This window comes from Anomaloglossus baeobatrachus, unplaced genomic scaffold (assembly GCF_048569485.1).
Source record: "Anomaloglossus baeobatrachus isolate aAnoBae1 unplaced genomic scaffold, aAnoBae1.hap1 Scaffold_2803, whole genome shotgun sequence".
NCBI lineage: Eukaryota > Metazoa > Chordata > Amphibia > Anura > Aromobatidae > Anomaloglossus > Anomaloglossus baeobatrachus.
Genome location: NW_027442282.1, coordinates 54,432 through 72,003, shown reverse-complemented (window position 1 = coordinate 72,003; position 17,572 = coordinate 54,432). Strand labels below are relative to the sequence as shown.

At 43.4% G+C, this 17,572-nt stretch overlaps 1 protein-coding gene across 1 annotated transcript in view; it reads right to left on the bottom strand.

Moving 5' to 3' along the window:
• The window catches only part of LOC142265972 (plasma membrane calcium-transporting ATPase 4-like), a 116,690-nt gene that overhangs the window by 72,335 nt on the left and 26,783 nt on the right, over positions 1-17,572 (bottom strand). Inside the window, exons 9-12 of the mRNA XM_075332295.1 lie at positions 9,812-10,054; positions 7,617-7,858; positions 7,300-7,534; positions 6,063-6,242 (exon numbers count right to left, since the gene is read on the bottom strand). Of these exons, the coding sequence (XP_075188410.1) occupies positions 6,063-6,242; positions 7,300-7,534; positions 7,617-7,858; positions 9,812-10,054 (900 nt within the window). The remainder of the gene's footprint in view (positions 1-6,062; positions 6,243-7,299; positions 7,535-7,616; positions 7,859-9,811; positions 10,055-17,572) is intronic.

Here is a 17,572-nt window from a genome sequence, read left to right as displayed (position 1 = left end):
CAGCTCCCTGCTCTCTGCACACGTAGCTGGAGTACACATCGGGTAATTAACCCGATGTGTACTGTGGCTAGGAGTGCAGGGAACAGGGAGCCGGCACTGGCAGTGTGAGAGCGGCGGATGCTGGTAACGAAGGTAAATATTGGGTAACCAAGGGAAGGGCTTCTTGGTTACCCGATGTTTACCGTGGTTACCAGCGTCCGCAGAAGCCGGCTCCCTGCTGCCTGCACACGTAGCAGAGTACACATCGGGTAATTAACCCGATGTGTACTGTGGCTGGGTGTGCAGGGAGCCAGCGGTGTGCGCTGGTAACCAAGGTAAATATCGGGTTGGTTACCCGATATTTACCTTAGTTCGCAAACGCAGCATACTTCCACGTGTAGCGACGCTCCAGCGATCCCTGCCAGGTCGGGTTGCTGGTGGGATCGCTGGAGCGTCGCAGTGTGACATCTCACCAGCGACCTCCTAGCAACTTACCAGCGATCCCTATCAGGTTGTATCGTTGTTGGGATCTCTGGTAAGTTGTTTAGTGTGACTGGGCCTTTAGTGCATGGTTTCTCCTGACTGCCCTAAAGGCACGCTGCCAGGACATTTTTGCTATGGAATCTGAAGCCAGCATTCTGTAAGAGTTAAAGTTTACAGCCAGCTGTCTCTTATCTCATAGTCTGCTTTTGTTTACCTGCAATATTAGTTTAAGCATCTTAGCTTTATCATTAGTGGGTCTGAGCAGACTGGCAGTTTCGGTCTCTCTCCTGTTCTCCCTGCAGAGAACACTTACGACTCTGCAGCGAGCAATTGACATACTTGCAGCTCAGAAAGCTGCACCGCAGGTCAGTTTATGCTGCAGGCAGTACATACACAGTGTGCATGGGATTTCTAGAAATCCCATCCACTGTGCTTGTACTGTACATTAAAAGCGTTTTGGACGCAGCTGAAACATGCTGTGTCCAAAACATTGTGAACACTGATCGTGGGCACGTACTCTAAGTCTAAAAGGAGGGTCATAAGAAGTATCTATCTAATCAGCTTAAACATTTAATAAATAATACAAAAATAAAAACTGCTGGAGATGCTTTTCAGCGCTTCTAAGGACTTTAAGGTGCATTTGTACGGCAGGATTATTGTGAATGAGCATTCCTAGAAACTTTCCGCTCACAATAATTGTGCACACTAACCAGGGTGGTTTACACACAAGATCATTTTTGTTGGCAGCGCATTGTTCTGTGTAAACAGGACCTGCGCTGCAAAGAACAATGGGAGGCTGTGTGCACTGAATGATCTGTTAGTGATCAGCAACACATCAGGGTGCGTCTGAAGCCAGTAGTGTTCGGCCTTTGTAAACAGTCTATTAGACAATGTTGTTTACCGACATGTGTCACGCAATGTAAATGAACGCTTAGTATAGGTTTCCATGTTTTTGATGTTGCAGAATTTCTGCACCTATTATTTAAATTTGGTTATTTGTGGTTTTTCATTGCGTTTTTGTGTGCGTTAATTTAACCATGTGTTTTTACCATGGTTTTGACACGGTTTTTTGTCTTTTTGGTGTGCCATGCTTTAAATAAAGCTCCTTTCTTTATTATATTTCCTGGTATTTGCTGTTGTCCAAACTTTATTGATAAACTTTGGTGCGGATCATACGAGGTCACCGCAGTTCACAGCAGGCAGGTCACACAGAAAGTAGCATGAGAGCAAGCAGCAGTGAAATGCGGTAACCTTATGACGTCAACGCTCGTCACTGCTGCGGAGACGTATGCTACATTCTCTGTGACCCGACTACTGTGAACGGCGGTGACGTCACCGCTCATCACTGCTGCCAGTGGTTCTCACGGAGCGGAGCGTGAGACCCGGTAGGGGCTGCTTTTCCAGCCTATGGGCCTCATTCTCTGAAAGTTCTTTATTAGCTGGATGACAGTAGAGGAACATTGTGGGACCATCAGTTTGACTACGTTGGAGCTGCACAAGAGTTCTTTTGGTAATAAACTGGTGAATGAGGGACTGTATCCTGTCTTTATTTCTGTCTTTCTAGGTCTTTCAGGTTTGCTTTTGTGGACTACTTTGGATTCGTTGGGATTATGTCAGAACTTCATGGCTCTTTTCTTTTTTTTATAAATACATTGGTAAATGAGGGCTAGAGTCAGGAGATATTTTTCTAAAATAAAATATATTTTGTGTGTTTTTTGCTCTTTACATCTATTTGGTTAGTAATAGGGGTGTTTGGTAAACGCCTATCCATTACTAACACGAGGGCTTGATGACAGCTACCATTACACAACTGGCATTAACCCCACAAGTATTACCCGGATTGTCACCGCACCAGTGCAATCAGGAAGAGCTGGATAAAGAGCCAGAATTGGCGCAACTAATGGATATGTCACTTTTGAGGCAGCTGTGGGATGCTATTTTTAGGCTGGGAAGTGCCAAATAACCATGGCCCTTCCTAGCCTGATAATACCAGACCTCTACCAGACCTCAGCTGTCTACTTTAACGTGGCTGGTTTTAAAAAATGAAGATGGGCGACCCACGGCACTTTTTTAATATTATTTAACTATTAATAAGAAAACAAATAAACAGTGGGATACCTCTATTTTTTGATAACCAGCCAAGGTACATCAGACAACTCTGTGCTGCAGCCTGTAGCTGTTGCTTTACCTATGCTGGTGATGAAAAATAGGCGGGACCCCACAATTTTTTTTCCTTTAGGCTATGTGCGCACTGGGAAATGGAATTTTCTTGAGAAAATTCCGCATGCTCTCAAAGATTACCGCACCCGCGGTAAAAAAACGCGGCAAACCGCACCCGAAAACCGCATGCGGTTTGCTGCGGTTTCACCTCGGTATTGTTCGCGATATTGCTGCGGTTTTGCCGCGTGCGGGTTGGGATGTACTTTATTGCATTCAATGCAATAAAGCACATTGAAAAAAAAAAAAGTCATTTAATTCTAAGATAGTAGATAGATAGACAGAAGAATAGATAGAGGGATAGATAGATAGACAGACAGATAGAGGGATAGATAGATAGATAGAGGACAGATCGCTACATTTCCCACGGTCGGCAGTGAGTTCACATTACCGGCCGTGGGAAATGACCGGTAATTACCTCTGCTGTCTGCTGCATTCATTCAGCGCTGTGTCTGTGACAGTCGCGGCTGGATGTAAGCAGCGCAGGACGTCGGAGCTGTGGATTACGCCGGAGCTTTGTTTCGGGAGGGGTTAATAAAATGGTGAACGAGGCTTGTTTGCTTTATTTAAAATAAAGGATTTTTCTGTGTGTGTTTATTCACTTTACTTACGGGTTGATCATGTCAGCTGTCACATAGACGCTGCCATGATCAAGCCTGGAGTTAATGGCGGTGATCCACCACCATTAACCCCTTGTATTACCCTGCTGCCACTGCTACACGGCGGCAGGAAGAGCCGGGGACACGCCGGTGCTGCCGCATAATGGATGCGACAGTCCCGGGGCAGCTGCGGCTGATCTTCTCGGCTGCGGGAGGGGGAGTGAGGCGGGGGACATTAACCCTGCCCCTCTCCCTCCCCAGCCTGAGAATACCGGGCCGCCGCTGTGTGCTTACCTCGGCTGGATGGTAAATATGCAGCGGAGCCCACGTTCTTTGTTTTCTATATTTCCGTTTTCTTTATGTGTGTCTGTGATCTATGTCTGTGTGTGAGTGATCTGTGTGTTTGTTTACTCTCTGCACGGCTTCCTCTTCCTGTAATGACATCACTTCCCTGCAAAACCGCAGACAGGCGATATACATTACCGGAGGTAAACCGCAAAATACCGCAGGGAATAACGCAGGAAAACGCAGTGAACCGCACAGAATTTGCTTCCTGCGTTATTCCCTGCGGGATTTCACGATTAACATTGGAGTCAATGGAGTGAAATCCCGCAGCGACGTGCGGAAAAGAATTGACATGCAATTGTTTTTGCTGCGGGAATCATGCAGCGGTCAAATTCCGCCTAGTGCGCACAGGATTTTTTTTGCCCATAGGTTTTGCTGGTGATTCACTGCAGAGATGTTATGAACATTTTCTGCAGCGAAACATGCAGCAAAACCGCAAATAATCTGCGGCAAAATCCGGTAAGTGCGCACATAGCCTAAGTTGGCTAAATAGCTGGACAAGCTATCTATCTATGTACCATTTATACATCTAGCAATTATCTATCCTTGCACACTTTTACACACACACACACACACACACACACACACACACACACACACTATATATTATATATACAAGTAAATTTTAGTATCATCTTTTTTTTCGATACATATCACACGGATGTCATCCGCGTGCTGCAATATTTCATCCATGTTGCAGGGAAAAAAAAAAAACTAACAAGTCTCAGTGTGCATCACACGGACACGCATGTAGTTCACAGGGAGACATGGTCTGTGTGAAAACACAGAGGTGTGAAGGTCCCCATAGATTTTAATTAGCATTAGTGTAAACGTGTCTGAAATACGTGAGAAAACGAACAACAAAAAAAAGGCTTTACCTAAAGGGCTAGTGGTAAAACGAAGTCCTGCCCTAAAGCGTAACCTACATTTTAATTTTTATTTAATAAATGAATAGTGTGCATGAAAATAAGCAAGTTTGTAATATATCTCATCAGGTAAACTTGCTTCTTTATCCAACAGAACTGATCAGTCATTATCAACATTCTCAATTATGAGGTAAAATCTATATTCAGAACAGACTTTCTCATTACTGAGACAGGATATGGCAGTTGGTGCGGATGAGATTTTTGACGATAGGAGGAGGGAGGAGCTAGATGAAGAAAGAGGAGTTAGAGGAAGAGGGAGGAACTAGATGGAGGAGCTAGAGGAATAGGGAGGGGCTACAGGGAGAAGCTAAAGGAAGAGGGAGGGGCTAGAAGGAGAAGTTAAAGGAAGAGAGAGGGGTTAGAGGCAGCAGGAGGGGCTAGAGGCAGACTTCCATCCCCTCCTGTCTCTTTTACCTACATAGCATCTCTTCAGTACAAACTTCTATTTTGATAATGACTGCTCAATTCCGGCAGAAAAAGAAGCAAATTTGTCTGATAAGATACATTATACAGTTGAAGGAGTTGTATTTTTCAATAGTCTTCAGATGTGAATAAAAATTACTGTGTAATTCATGCAAAACTGTTTACAATTTCTTTTTGTGACATGAACATAAAAAAAGGTTGTTTTTTTTATAATGTTCTTCCTTCAGACAATACTGAGCATTGATAAAAACTGCAGTTTACTTGAACTGTACCTGGAACATCTATACGAGGCTCCGTTACAAAAACAGGCAAGTACAAATCAAAGACAGAGCTTATTTGGGCCTCATAAGACTCAAGGACCTGCTATGCCAGCAGAAATCACATGATTAAAGGTCAACTAAAAGCAGGGACAATACTGATGCTTCTGCTCACTGCATAGTGCTTACTGAGTGTTAAAGGGAGTCTGTCATCTTAAAAAAAGTTAAAAGCAGAAATCGTTATGAATGGGAATAACTATCTTTGAATAAAAGTAGTGATGTGTTTGACCACAATGGGATGTTCTAAAACAATTGAATGTTACTAAACATAGGCCCAGATGAGACTAAGTTAATTTTTCAATAGCTGCCTAAAGAAAAACAGGAGGCAGAATAAATAAATATATATTTCTGTAGGTGAACTTTTTCCAGAATAATAAATCTTACAATTAGCCTTCACAGTTGTGGTAAATCTGGTTTTTAATTCTGGGATCTGTTCAAATCCCTGCTACAAATAATAGATTACCTGAGAATCTATTTCTCACACAGTTTGTTTCTAGTGATGAGCAAACACTTCCATGCTCGGATGCTCAGTATTCATAACGAGCAGTGGATGCTCGGATGGGCACGACTCGAGAGAATAATGGAAGTCAATGGAGACTCAAACATTTTACTGGGAAATCTTCCGGAAAAATGCTCTAGTTCCCCATTGACTTCCATTATACTTGAGTCATGCCCATCCAATTATCCAACTGCTTTTAATGAGTACCGAGCACCCGAGCATGGTAGTGCTTGCTCATCACTATTCGGTCCCACTTGCTCACTTTCTTGCTTACCTCCCCCTTTTCATTTCGGATCAATGTGTTGAACTCTTTTCCCTCAAGGCACAGGAAGTCTTCCCCAGGTTGCAGGATGCCACACTTTGTAGCAATGGCACGAGCTGTGTTTATATTGTCACCAGTAACCATGCGCACAGTAATCCCTGCTCTCTGGCACTTCAGTATAGCCTCTGGTACCTGCAGGAGAGGTGAAATGATAGGAGACAGAATATGACAAAATAGGAATAGAGCTGACACTTGCAGAAGGAATGAGATTAGTAATATCTCCTTTACCCAGTGTTTTATATATGCATTTTTAATGGTGCTCTCAATTCTTATTCTAGATGTTTTTGAGGTTCAGTAGAACAGGATACAGGGAAAAATGCCACATCTAGAGCATGCAGCAATTTGATAAAAACAACACTGACTTCAAAAGCCCTACAAAAAAAAAAATCAAACTGGAACGATGTGGGTGTGGACATTTAATATATTTTATCACCAGTCATCATTGGCATGCTACTAAATGATTTGTTGCCCTAAAAAGATGCTTAAAAGAAATGGTGAATTTACATTTGAGGTGAGCAGCCACCTTATAAACGTTTAAGTAGAAGACTTATTTCAATTAATACACATAGATATGTTAATAATTCATTCAAGATATTTATTCCACAAACCTTCACATCATGTTTTCAGAGAGGTTATCCAGGACTTTGATGACCTATACTAAGGAGAGATCAATCTTAATGTCTGATCAGTGCGACCCCCAACAAACTCACCGATTAGCTGTTCCTGATGACGCCGCTGCCAGCCAGAACTACTGAGCTGCAAAGCTGCACAGTACAGGTCCGTCAACTGTATAGTAGCCACAGCTGGGTACTGCACACCGAATGCTATTCGAATCAGTAGGGGGCAGATATGAGTACCCTGCTGCGGCCACTAATCCATCGACTGAGCTGTGTAGCTCCCCGCAACTAGTTCTGGCTGCGGCGTCATCAGGAACAGCTGATCGATGGGGGTGCCACATGTCGCACCCTCACTAACCAGACATTGATGGCCTATCCTAAAAAAAGGCCATCGATGTTAAAAGTCCTGAACAACTTCTTTAGTTAAAGCAGTCACCTGCGAGGATTTACACCCAGAGACTATGAGAAAAGACTATTGAATGTTGTCTAAATGTACACATTACCAAAGCATGCAGTGATCATTTCAACATGCATTAAGAAAGAAAATAATTTTAGTAATAGGAATAGGTTACCTCTGGACGAACAGGGTCTTCAATGCCCACCACGGCAATACAAGTAAGGTCAGACAAGATGTCTGCTTCGTTATCCCAGTCAGGTTCAGTGCCCGCTGGGAAGTCACGATAAGCCAAACAAATGGTACGAAGCCCATCACACGCCATCGGCTCAATTACTTTTTTTACCATTTCATCTCGGTCTCTAGTTTTAAATGGGCATACTTCCCCACCTTGATCCAAAATTTTTGTACATCTATGCAACAAGAAGGAGGAACATTAGTATGTAGAAAAAATATATCCTATTCCGAGAAATACAAGTCGTCCGCCATCCTTACTTGCGTAAAATTATTTCAGAAGCGCCTTTGCTGTACATGCGGAAACCCCCTCCGGACTCGCTGAGTACTGTGCTCATGGACTTGCGCACTGAATTGAAGGTATACACTTTGTAGAGTTTCTCTTCAGGAATCTCGTTACGAACAGCTTGGTAATCTTGCTTCAGGTCCAAAACAAATCCCAGCAGAGCACATTCAGTCTTATTACCCACTTGTCTGGGGAGACCACCTTCTTTTTCTGGGGGCTATAGATTGGTTGGAAAAGAGGATTATAAAGTTTGATAACATAGATAAGGGTACAATGTTAGTATTGTCATGCAGTGCTGCTAAATGAAATCTAATATATAAAGCTGAATGTGTGTATGTATGTGTGTATGTCCGGGATTGGCATCTGCACCGTCGCAGCTACAGCCACAGAATTTTGCACACTCACACATCTGGACCCCGAGAGCATTATAGGCTATGTTTTGAGGGGAAATTTTAACCTCACGCTTTACAGTTAATTCGCCAAAAAACCTGCCTCCATTTAAGTGAATGGAGCTGGGAGCACAGTGCAGCCAGAACTTCAGAAGAATGCGCAGCCACGCCCTTAAATGGAATGTTGGCGTGTCACAACGCAGCCAGGGAAAGAGACAGACACAGACAGAAAAAGAGGCAGGGTGAGAAACAGACACAAAGAGACAGACACAGACAAAGACAGACTGAAAGGGAAAGAGACAGACAGGGAAAGAGGGAAAGAAACAGACAGGTTAAGAGACAGATACAGACAGGTAAAGACACAGACAAAGAGAGAGAGACAGACACAGGGAAAGAGACAGACAAAGACAGGTAAAGAGACAGACAAAGACAGACACAGGGAAAGAGAGGGACAGAGAAAGAGAGGGACAGAGAGACAGGGAAAGAAACAGACAGTGAAAGTGACAGAGATAGATAGACAGGGAAAGAGATTGAGACAGACGGAGAAAGAGACAGTCAGAGACAGACAGGGAAAGAGACAGACAGACAAAGAGATAGAGAGAGACAGAGAGATATATACAGAGGGGGAGACAGACAGAGAATAGGAGAGAAACAGAGAGACAGTTACTATCCCGGGCAGCAGATGTTGTGTGCAGAATACATTTTTGTTAATACATTCTATTTTGTTAACAACAGTTATTAACCCGGGCGAAGCCGGGTAGTACAGCTAGTAAATAAATAAAATGAACATGTCCAAAGCATCCTTCAGCAACGGACATCGCTAACTACAGGAATGTAATAATGGAGATCTGGGACTGTCACGGTGCCTAGTGGCAATGGATTACAGAGTTGTTTGACTACAGAAAAAGATATTTTTTTGAAAATGTAAAATATAATTATTAGTTTACTGACAGATTTCAGTTCCTCCACTGTAGCTGTCATTCTAAGACAGGCAGGCAGCTCCCTCCACCGTTCATCACATAACGATGAGGAAGGTGTCTGTCTCTTCAATAGCTAAGTCTAATCCTTTGTTATATGGAATAAGTCATCGGCAGAGGTGTCTGGCAGTAGCTTATTCCTCCCCTCATTTCGAATACATAGCATGATGGGAGTCCCTCCCAAACAGCCAGTTAAAGACCCCATATACACATTACATGAAAGTCAGCCAAAACCACCGATTTCACACTAGCTGATCATCTTAGGTGTATGCTGGCTTTCCGACAGATAAAGTCAGGGGAAATAAGGATTGGGCAGGAAGGACTGTCAGTTTGAATGCCAGATGCCATTGTTTTCAGGAGAGATAAGCTGCTATGAGATATTTGGCAGCAGCTTTCTACTCTCTTCCTGTAGAAAATGACCGTTTAGCTGAGCCAAGTGTCATATGTATGGAGGAGTCAGGATATCTGTCTGACAATTGACAATTGAAAAGTTCCTCGACAGCTACTTAATGTGTAAGATTAACTTAAGATGTATGGCCACCTTCAGACCTGTATTTATTGGAAACAATCAGTACTTTGAATTTATGCAATTTAGTGGAGAATCTGGGCCCCGGAGAAGACAGTTACCCCAAAAAGGAGAATTTTTCTTTAGCTAATAAGCAATTTGTTTTATAGCGTTTCTGCATTTTATTGGAATATATGGTATGCATCAATTCCTAGGATCAGTCGTCACCATGCTGATTATAGCATACATCAAACGCTTTAGCTGTACAAAATTTTTCTTATGGATTTAGGAATACTTACCAAGATCTTTGATGTATATGCCGAATTAACTGATATTCCATTAACGACCAGGTCTAATATTTTGGGGTTCAGTGCTTCAGGATCAGGAATTTGTCTATAGTGAGTGCCACACACATATGCTTGAACCACAGTCATACGATTCATGGTTAAGGTGCCAGTTTTGTCAGAACATATAGCTGTAGCATTGCCCATAGTTTCACATGCATCCAAGTGACGTACAAGGTTATTATCTTTCATCATTTTCTAAAAAAACAAAAAACAAAAAAGAGAATAAGAGCAGGACATTAGAATATATTTGGATGTCAAAGAAGTGATATAATGGAGGCTGTGGCTAGGGCGGGCATATGAGCGCCTGCACAGCAAGAGAGCTCAGGGGACATCAACCTGCTTGCAACTCCACCGAACCCCTGTCATTTTATACTTCCAGATCCAGACTCCATAAGGTCCCCCTGCATTATCAGCGGTGTGAATATGACTTGGGGTATTACCAAAAGGCATCAGGAGGCTGCTTCCTGTGCAGACAGGGAATCCCAAGATGGCGCCAACGCACCCTCAGCAGGCACAAGAGGGTGAAAATCAGCGTCTGCAAGCTCAGTAATGAAACTAGCTGGCTTCACCCTAACCCAGGGCAAAAGGGCTCCCTCCTCTAAGGAGGTATATACACAGCCTGCTGACTCCTCTGATCGGTTCTCTGTGCTTTCAGGAGAAACCGAGGATTATATTACAAATAATTCTCATTACACTCCTGTCCTGCAGCCCCAGCCAAAAGTAGCTCCCCCTGTACATAGCTCAGATCAGCAGGAGGCTGAGCCTACATTAAAAGATGTGTTCCTGGCTGTAACACAATACGGCTCTGTTTTATCTTCACTTAGCACAGATGGGCCAGATAAAAAGACAAAATCTCTTAAAGGGAATCTATTGCTTTTTATCACCTAATCTGAGAGCAGCATAACGTAGGGGCAGAGATCCCGATTCCAGCGGTGTTTCACTTAGTGGGCTGCTTAGTGTAGTTTTGATAAAATCACAGTTTAATCAGCAATAGATTATCATTAGAGGACTATTTGGCGTGCTGCCAGGTAGTCCAACATATTCATGAGCTCTATAAATGCTAAATCTGCAGTAGAGAAAACATTGATTTTATCAACATGATAGCAATCAGTTCAGCCAGTGACACGTCGCTGGAATGGTCTCTGTCTCTACATTATGCTGCTCTCAGATAAGGTAGCAAAAACCTTAAAAGGAATGTGAGCAGGTTTGTGTTACTTCATCTGAAAGCAGCATCATGAAGTGTAAGAGACCCGGAATCCAACGATGTGTCACATAGATTACTGGGTGCAGTCGTTCTGACACAATCAGAGCTTTTACATTTAGGGTACAGTCACACTTTAGCGACGCAGCAGCGATCCCACCAGCGATCTGACCTGGTCAGGATCGATGCTGCGTCGCTACATGGTCGCTGGTGAGCTGTTAAACAGGCAGATCTCACCAGCGACCAGTGACCAGCCCCCAGCCAGCAGCGACGTGCAAGCGATGCTGCGCTTGCACGGAGCTGGCATCTGGAACCTGCGGACGCTGGTAACTAAGGTAAACATCGGGTATGGTTACCCGATGTTTACCTTAGTTACCAGCGCACACAACTTAGCTTAGCGTGTGCAGGGAGCAGGAGCCGGCACTGGCAGCATGAGAGCTGCGGAGGCTGGTAATGAAGGTAAATATCGGGTAACCACCTTGCTTACCCGATGTTTACCTTGATTACAGCTTACCGCAGGCTGTCAGACGCCGGCTCCTGCTCCCTTCACATTCAGGATTGTTGCTCTCTCGCTGTCACACACAGCGATGTGTGCTGATCAGCGGGAGAGCAACAATAAAAAAAACGAACCAGGGCAGTGTGTAACGAGCAGCGATCTCACAGCAGGGGCCAGATCGCTGCTCAGTGTCACACACAGCGAGATCGCTAATGAGGTCACTGCTGCGTCACAAAAAACATGACTCAGCAGCGATCTCAGTAGCGATCTCGCTGTGTGTGAAGTACCCCTTAAGCTGGATTCACACATAGCGACAGCGACATCGCTGTTACGTCACCATTTTCTGTGACGTAACAGCGACCTTGTAAGTCGCTGTTATGATCGCTGCTTAGCTGTCAAACACAGCGACGCAGCAGCGATCATAACGTCGCTACATGTGCAGAGAGCAGGGAGCCGCGCACACTGCTTAGCGCTGGCACCTTGCTCTCCTAGCTACAGTACACATCGGGTTAATTAACCCGATGTGTACTGCAGCTACATGTCACAGTGCAGAGAGCAGGGAGCCGCGCACACTGCTTAGCGCTGGCTCCTTGCTCTCCTAGCTACAGTACACATAGGGTTAATTACCCGATGTGTACTGCAGCTACATGTGCACAGAGCAGGAGCCGGCACTAGCAGCAAGAGCGGAGGAGGATGGTAACGAAGGTAAATATCGGGTAACCAGGGAAAGTTCTTCCCTTGGTTACCCGATGTTTACAGTGGTTACAGCTTTCCGCAGCTGCCAGACGCCGGCTCCTGCTCCCTGCTCGCTTCATTTCGTCGCTCTCTCGCTGTCACACACAGCGATGTGTGCTTCACAGCGGGAGAGCGACGACGAAAAAATGAAGCAGGACATTCAGCAACGAGCAACGACCTCACAGCAGGGGCCAGCTCGTTGCTGGATGTCACACACCGCGACAGCGACGGGACGTCGCTGCAACGTCACAGAAAACGGTGACGTAGCAGCGATGTCATTGTCGTCGTCGCTGTGTGTGACACCACCTTTAGTCATGCAGCGGCCTCTATGTACAAAGTCTATAGACAGAGAGATGGTATTCAGAGGGAGAGGTCTGATGTAGTCCTGGCAATGATAATCCTCGGTGATAATAGTAAACAACAGCACAGCAGGGTAATAAATTACACATCATTAAACTGTGTGTTAGCCTCTATCTCCTGCTGTCTTCAGAATACATAGCACAAACCTGCTGACAGATTTTCTTTAAGGATATATAGGCATACTACTGCAATTCTATGCTGGAATACAAAAAGATTGTTTAACCAGTGTGCAATACAAATCCCTTTAAAACATCAATTTTATTAATTAAATATTAAAAATCGCCCAGGTGAAAAACTCCAAAAAACTCAATATATAATCAATAAAAAGGGAGAGCTACTATGGGTCAGGTGCAACCATATATTCTGAAGTTACACAGGCAAATATAAAGATAGAAAAGCCAGTCCGAAATTTATTTATACTATAGTGACCCTAGTATGTCACTATATCTGGCTCTGCCTAACAACGGAGGGTATGACGCCCTAACGTAGCTGGGCGCCCCCGTTCCTCGACGGCTGACCCTCACTCACCCTACTTGACCCTACCAAAATGATGATAGTATCTGTACCAAATACTCTCAATAACATATGGTGTAATACTCCATTTTAATTTCAGTAAGAGGAGTACCTCAAATAACAATTCTGCAGGCACAGAGAAGGGAACAACTATAAAACGGGTACACCAATAAGTTATGATATTTACAGAGGCAGACCAAATGAACAAGCCTGTCCAAAACTTATTTATGTTAAAGTGACCCTAGTATATCACTATACCTGGCTCTGCCTGGCAACGGAGGGTATGACGCCCTAACGTAGCTGGGCGCCCCCGTTCCTCGACGGCTGTCCCTCACTCGCCCTCGTTGACCCTACCAATATAAGGATGGTGTCTGTGCCTAATAATCTCAGTAATTAACACAAAATGTAATACTCCAATGAGAGTCCAACTAGAGGATTAATACCTCAATACACAAATTTACAGGTACGGAACAAAGACAAGGACATCTGCTGCCACAATCGGCTTACAGCATGTCTATCAATATACAATGGGGACAAAATGTACTTCCCTCAATTAGATGCTGTTTACATGGCCTCAACGCGTTTCCCCGCCCGTCATCGGATCATCAGGAAGCCCAAGGGTGATGATAAGAAGATATACATCCCACCAAACATGATGCTGGGATGTATATCTTCTTATCATCACCCTTGGGCTTCCTGATGATCCGATGACGGGCGGGGAAACGCATTGAGGCCATGTAAACAGCATCTAATTGAGGGAAGTACATTTTGTCCCCATTGTATATTGATAGACATGCTGTAAGCCGATTGTGGCAGCAGATGTCCTTGTCTTTCTTCTGTACCTGTAAATTTGTGTATTGAGGTATTAATCCTCTAGTTGGACTCTCATTGGAGTATTACATTTTGTGTTAATTACTGAGATTATTAGGCACAGACACCATCCTTATATTGGTAGGGTCAACGAGGGCGAGTGAGGGACAGCCGTCGAGGAACGGGGGCGCCCAGCTACGTTAGGGCGTCATACCCTCCGTTGCCAGGCAGAGCCAGGTATAGTGATATACTAGGGTCACTTTAACATAAATAAGTTTTGGACAGGCTTGTTCATTTGGTCTGCCTCTGTAAATATCATAACTTATTGGTGTACCCGTTTTATAGTTGTTCCCTTCTCTGTGCCTGCAGAATTGTTATTTGAGGTACTCCTCTTACTGAAATTAAAATGGAGTATTACACCATATGTTATTGAGAGTATTTGGTACAGATACTATCATCATTTTGGTAGGGTCAAGTAGGGTGAGTGAGGGTCAGCCGTCGAGGAACGGGGGCGCCCAGCTACGTTAGGGCGTCATACCCTCCGTTGTTAGGCAGAGCCAGATATAGTGACATACTAGGGTCACTATAGTATAAATAAATTTCGGACTGGCTTTTCTATCTTTATATTTGCCTGTGTAACTTCAGAATATATGGTTGCACCTGACCCATAGTAGCTCTCCCTTTTTATTGATTATATATTGAGTTTTTTGGAGTTTTTCACCTGGGCGATTTTTAATATTTAATTAATAAAATTGATGTTTTAAAGGGATTTGTATTGCACACTGGTTAAACAGATATTGAACATTCCCATTGGTATACTTAATTGTTAAACAATACAAAAAGATTGGTAGCATTTCTCTCTTTGATATTTTTCATCCCACATGTAGCACAGTATAATGTCTAGAAACGTCAAATTTCTCTTGTGGGATGTCAGAGATTTCAATGGCACTTCGAAGAGGGTATGTCCGGGAACATTCGCCTGCAGTTCTATGCCTGCAGGAGGCGCATTGAAAGACAAATCGTGGATTACCCATAGTTTCCATTCCACTTTCTCGAGCTATTCTAGAGGTGTTATGCGGGCGTCACACGAGACGATCTATCGTGCGATATGTCGTTGGGGTCACGGTTTTCTTGACGCACATCCGGCATCACTTGCGACGTCGTCCCATGTGACACCTATGAGCGTCTGTAAACGATTGCAAATTGGTTACAAATAGTGTACAGGTCGCTCATTTTTAAAAAATCGTTTATTCTTCCCTGCGCCGGTTGTTCATTGTACCCGGGGTAGCACACATCGCTCCGTGTGACACCCCGGGGACGATGAACATAGCTTACCTGCGTCCCGCGGCTCCCGCCGGCTATGCGGAAGGAAGGAGGTGGGCAGGATGTTTACGTCCCGCTCATCTCCGCCCCTCCGCTTCTATTGGCCGGCCGCTGTGTGATGTTGCTGTGACGCTGAACGTCCCTCCCCCTTCAGGAAGAGGATGTTCGCCGTCCACAGCGAGGTCACTCAGCAGGTAAGTGCGTGTGACAGGGGTTACCGACTTTGTGCGCCACGGGCAACTAATTGCCCGTGACGCACAAACGACGGGGGCGGGTACGATCGCTCGTGCAATTGCACAATAGATCGTACCGTGTGAAGCCCGCATTAGGCTATGTTCACATGTGTTTTTGCTGCAATTTATTTTTGCAAATTAAAAGCTTCTTTTTACCATACCAGCAAAAGCTATGAAGTTTCAGAAATCTCATGCACAGACTTGTTTTTTTTCCTAGCTGAAATGGAAAACGGGATAAAAACAAAAAAAAAAAAAAAAACACATTTAAAAATTGGCTGGGCTGTTGGAAAGATATCTTATGGTGCGGTATTCTTTGAATGCTCTTTATTATCCATTACACATTTCACATTATCAACTGCACAAAAACAGGTAACAAACATTGGTACATTGAGATATTTATAGGAAAAAATGGGAGCCAAGAAGCCTAAGGGGATTCTGAGGGGATGGGATACAAATTTAAAAAAGAGGGCAAAAAGAAAAAACGGGAAAAAGTGTGCACAGTAAAGGAAAAAGTTGATAAAATACTTACCGTAAGAAAAAAAAGAGAATGTGGAGAATGTGTGTCTAACTACACTGACGGGGTCTAATCCAGCTTCCGTCACTTATCCCTTTATTCATTCTGAATTACCTTCTGAACAAGTTTCCATTACTGATGCCTTTATCGCTTCCTTTTCTGTAGCTGGACACACGAACTCTCTTTTTTATAATTGTAATATTTATTGAAAGATTTTCATGTTTAACAAGAAATATGCTTCAAACTAAGATTATGACTTAAATGTCAATGAAAATGCAATATACCACTTTTGTGAGAAAAATGAACCAAACCAACGCAATATGCAAATTTCTTATAAGCGTATACAAGAAATAAAAAATAATGACGGCGCACCCAAGACAGACAGGGAAGAAAGAATAGATGTGGGGAAATACATTTTATGACCCAGTGAATGAGGTTCTACGTACTCAGAAGTGCCCAATAGGTATCCCACAGGGACCAAATAAGGTTGACTCTCTTGATTTTTGATGTTCTAAGCAGTAGAATATTCAAGGATTCTGATATCTTAGATCCTTGTATATAGGACATATATAGACAAAGAAGAGGTTTGCTTCCAACGAGAAACTAACATCATGCGGCCGTCAAAATGTGTAGAAGAAATCTAATAATCCTCTTCAATAAATTCTGTGCAAAGATGTTAAGTAAAAAAGACAGAGGTTCTAAGGATAGGTCCAAAACAAAGACCTGTTAAACCACTTTCAACTTTTATCCAGAATGGTTTTATCAAGGAATATTCAGAAAATAAGATGAAAGATAGATCCCCGACGAAGCACAGCTCCAACACAAATGAGAAATGGATAGATTTAACTTACGGTATATAGGAAATCGGGGGTGTGATACCAAAAATGGAGGATCATGGATTGGTTTTCCTTATTAGTGATGCAAGATGCTGAAATTCCTGCTCTTGACCAAACCTACAGTCACCATCTCTCAGGGTTCCACCCATATATTTTTCCCATATGAGCATGTATGGGTGTCTAGTCAGGGAGTCTCTGTGGGGATTTTGCATGATATTATATAGACAGAAGAGATTAAGTCTTTTGTAGAAGGACCATTTCTACATAGTATTTCAAAGAGTGTTGGGCTAGAAACCTATACACTATGAGGCAAAATGCCTAATCTTAATGTAGGGAATAATGGGGGCATATGAACAGATAGTTTGGATCATAAGGGAGAATACTCCTTGTTTTATAGTTACTTATGTCAGCAAACTTAAACAGATGTGTGCGCCCATATTCCCATTATTGAGGAAGTCAAACTTTCAGGGACATTTGGATGAAATAGGAAGGAGGTAAGAGGGGAGTTTGTAGATTATACCAATTTTTTTAGCACAGGTCCTCCATATGTCTCTAGTATGGCCATTGGGCCCAGAAGGTCATTTGAGGGAGGATTACAACAACTATTCCAAATTATAGCGTTCAGGTCACCTGGGGCAAACCAAAGTTTTTCAATATACAGCCATTTCGTATAGGCAGGTTTATATGTCCCA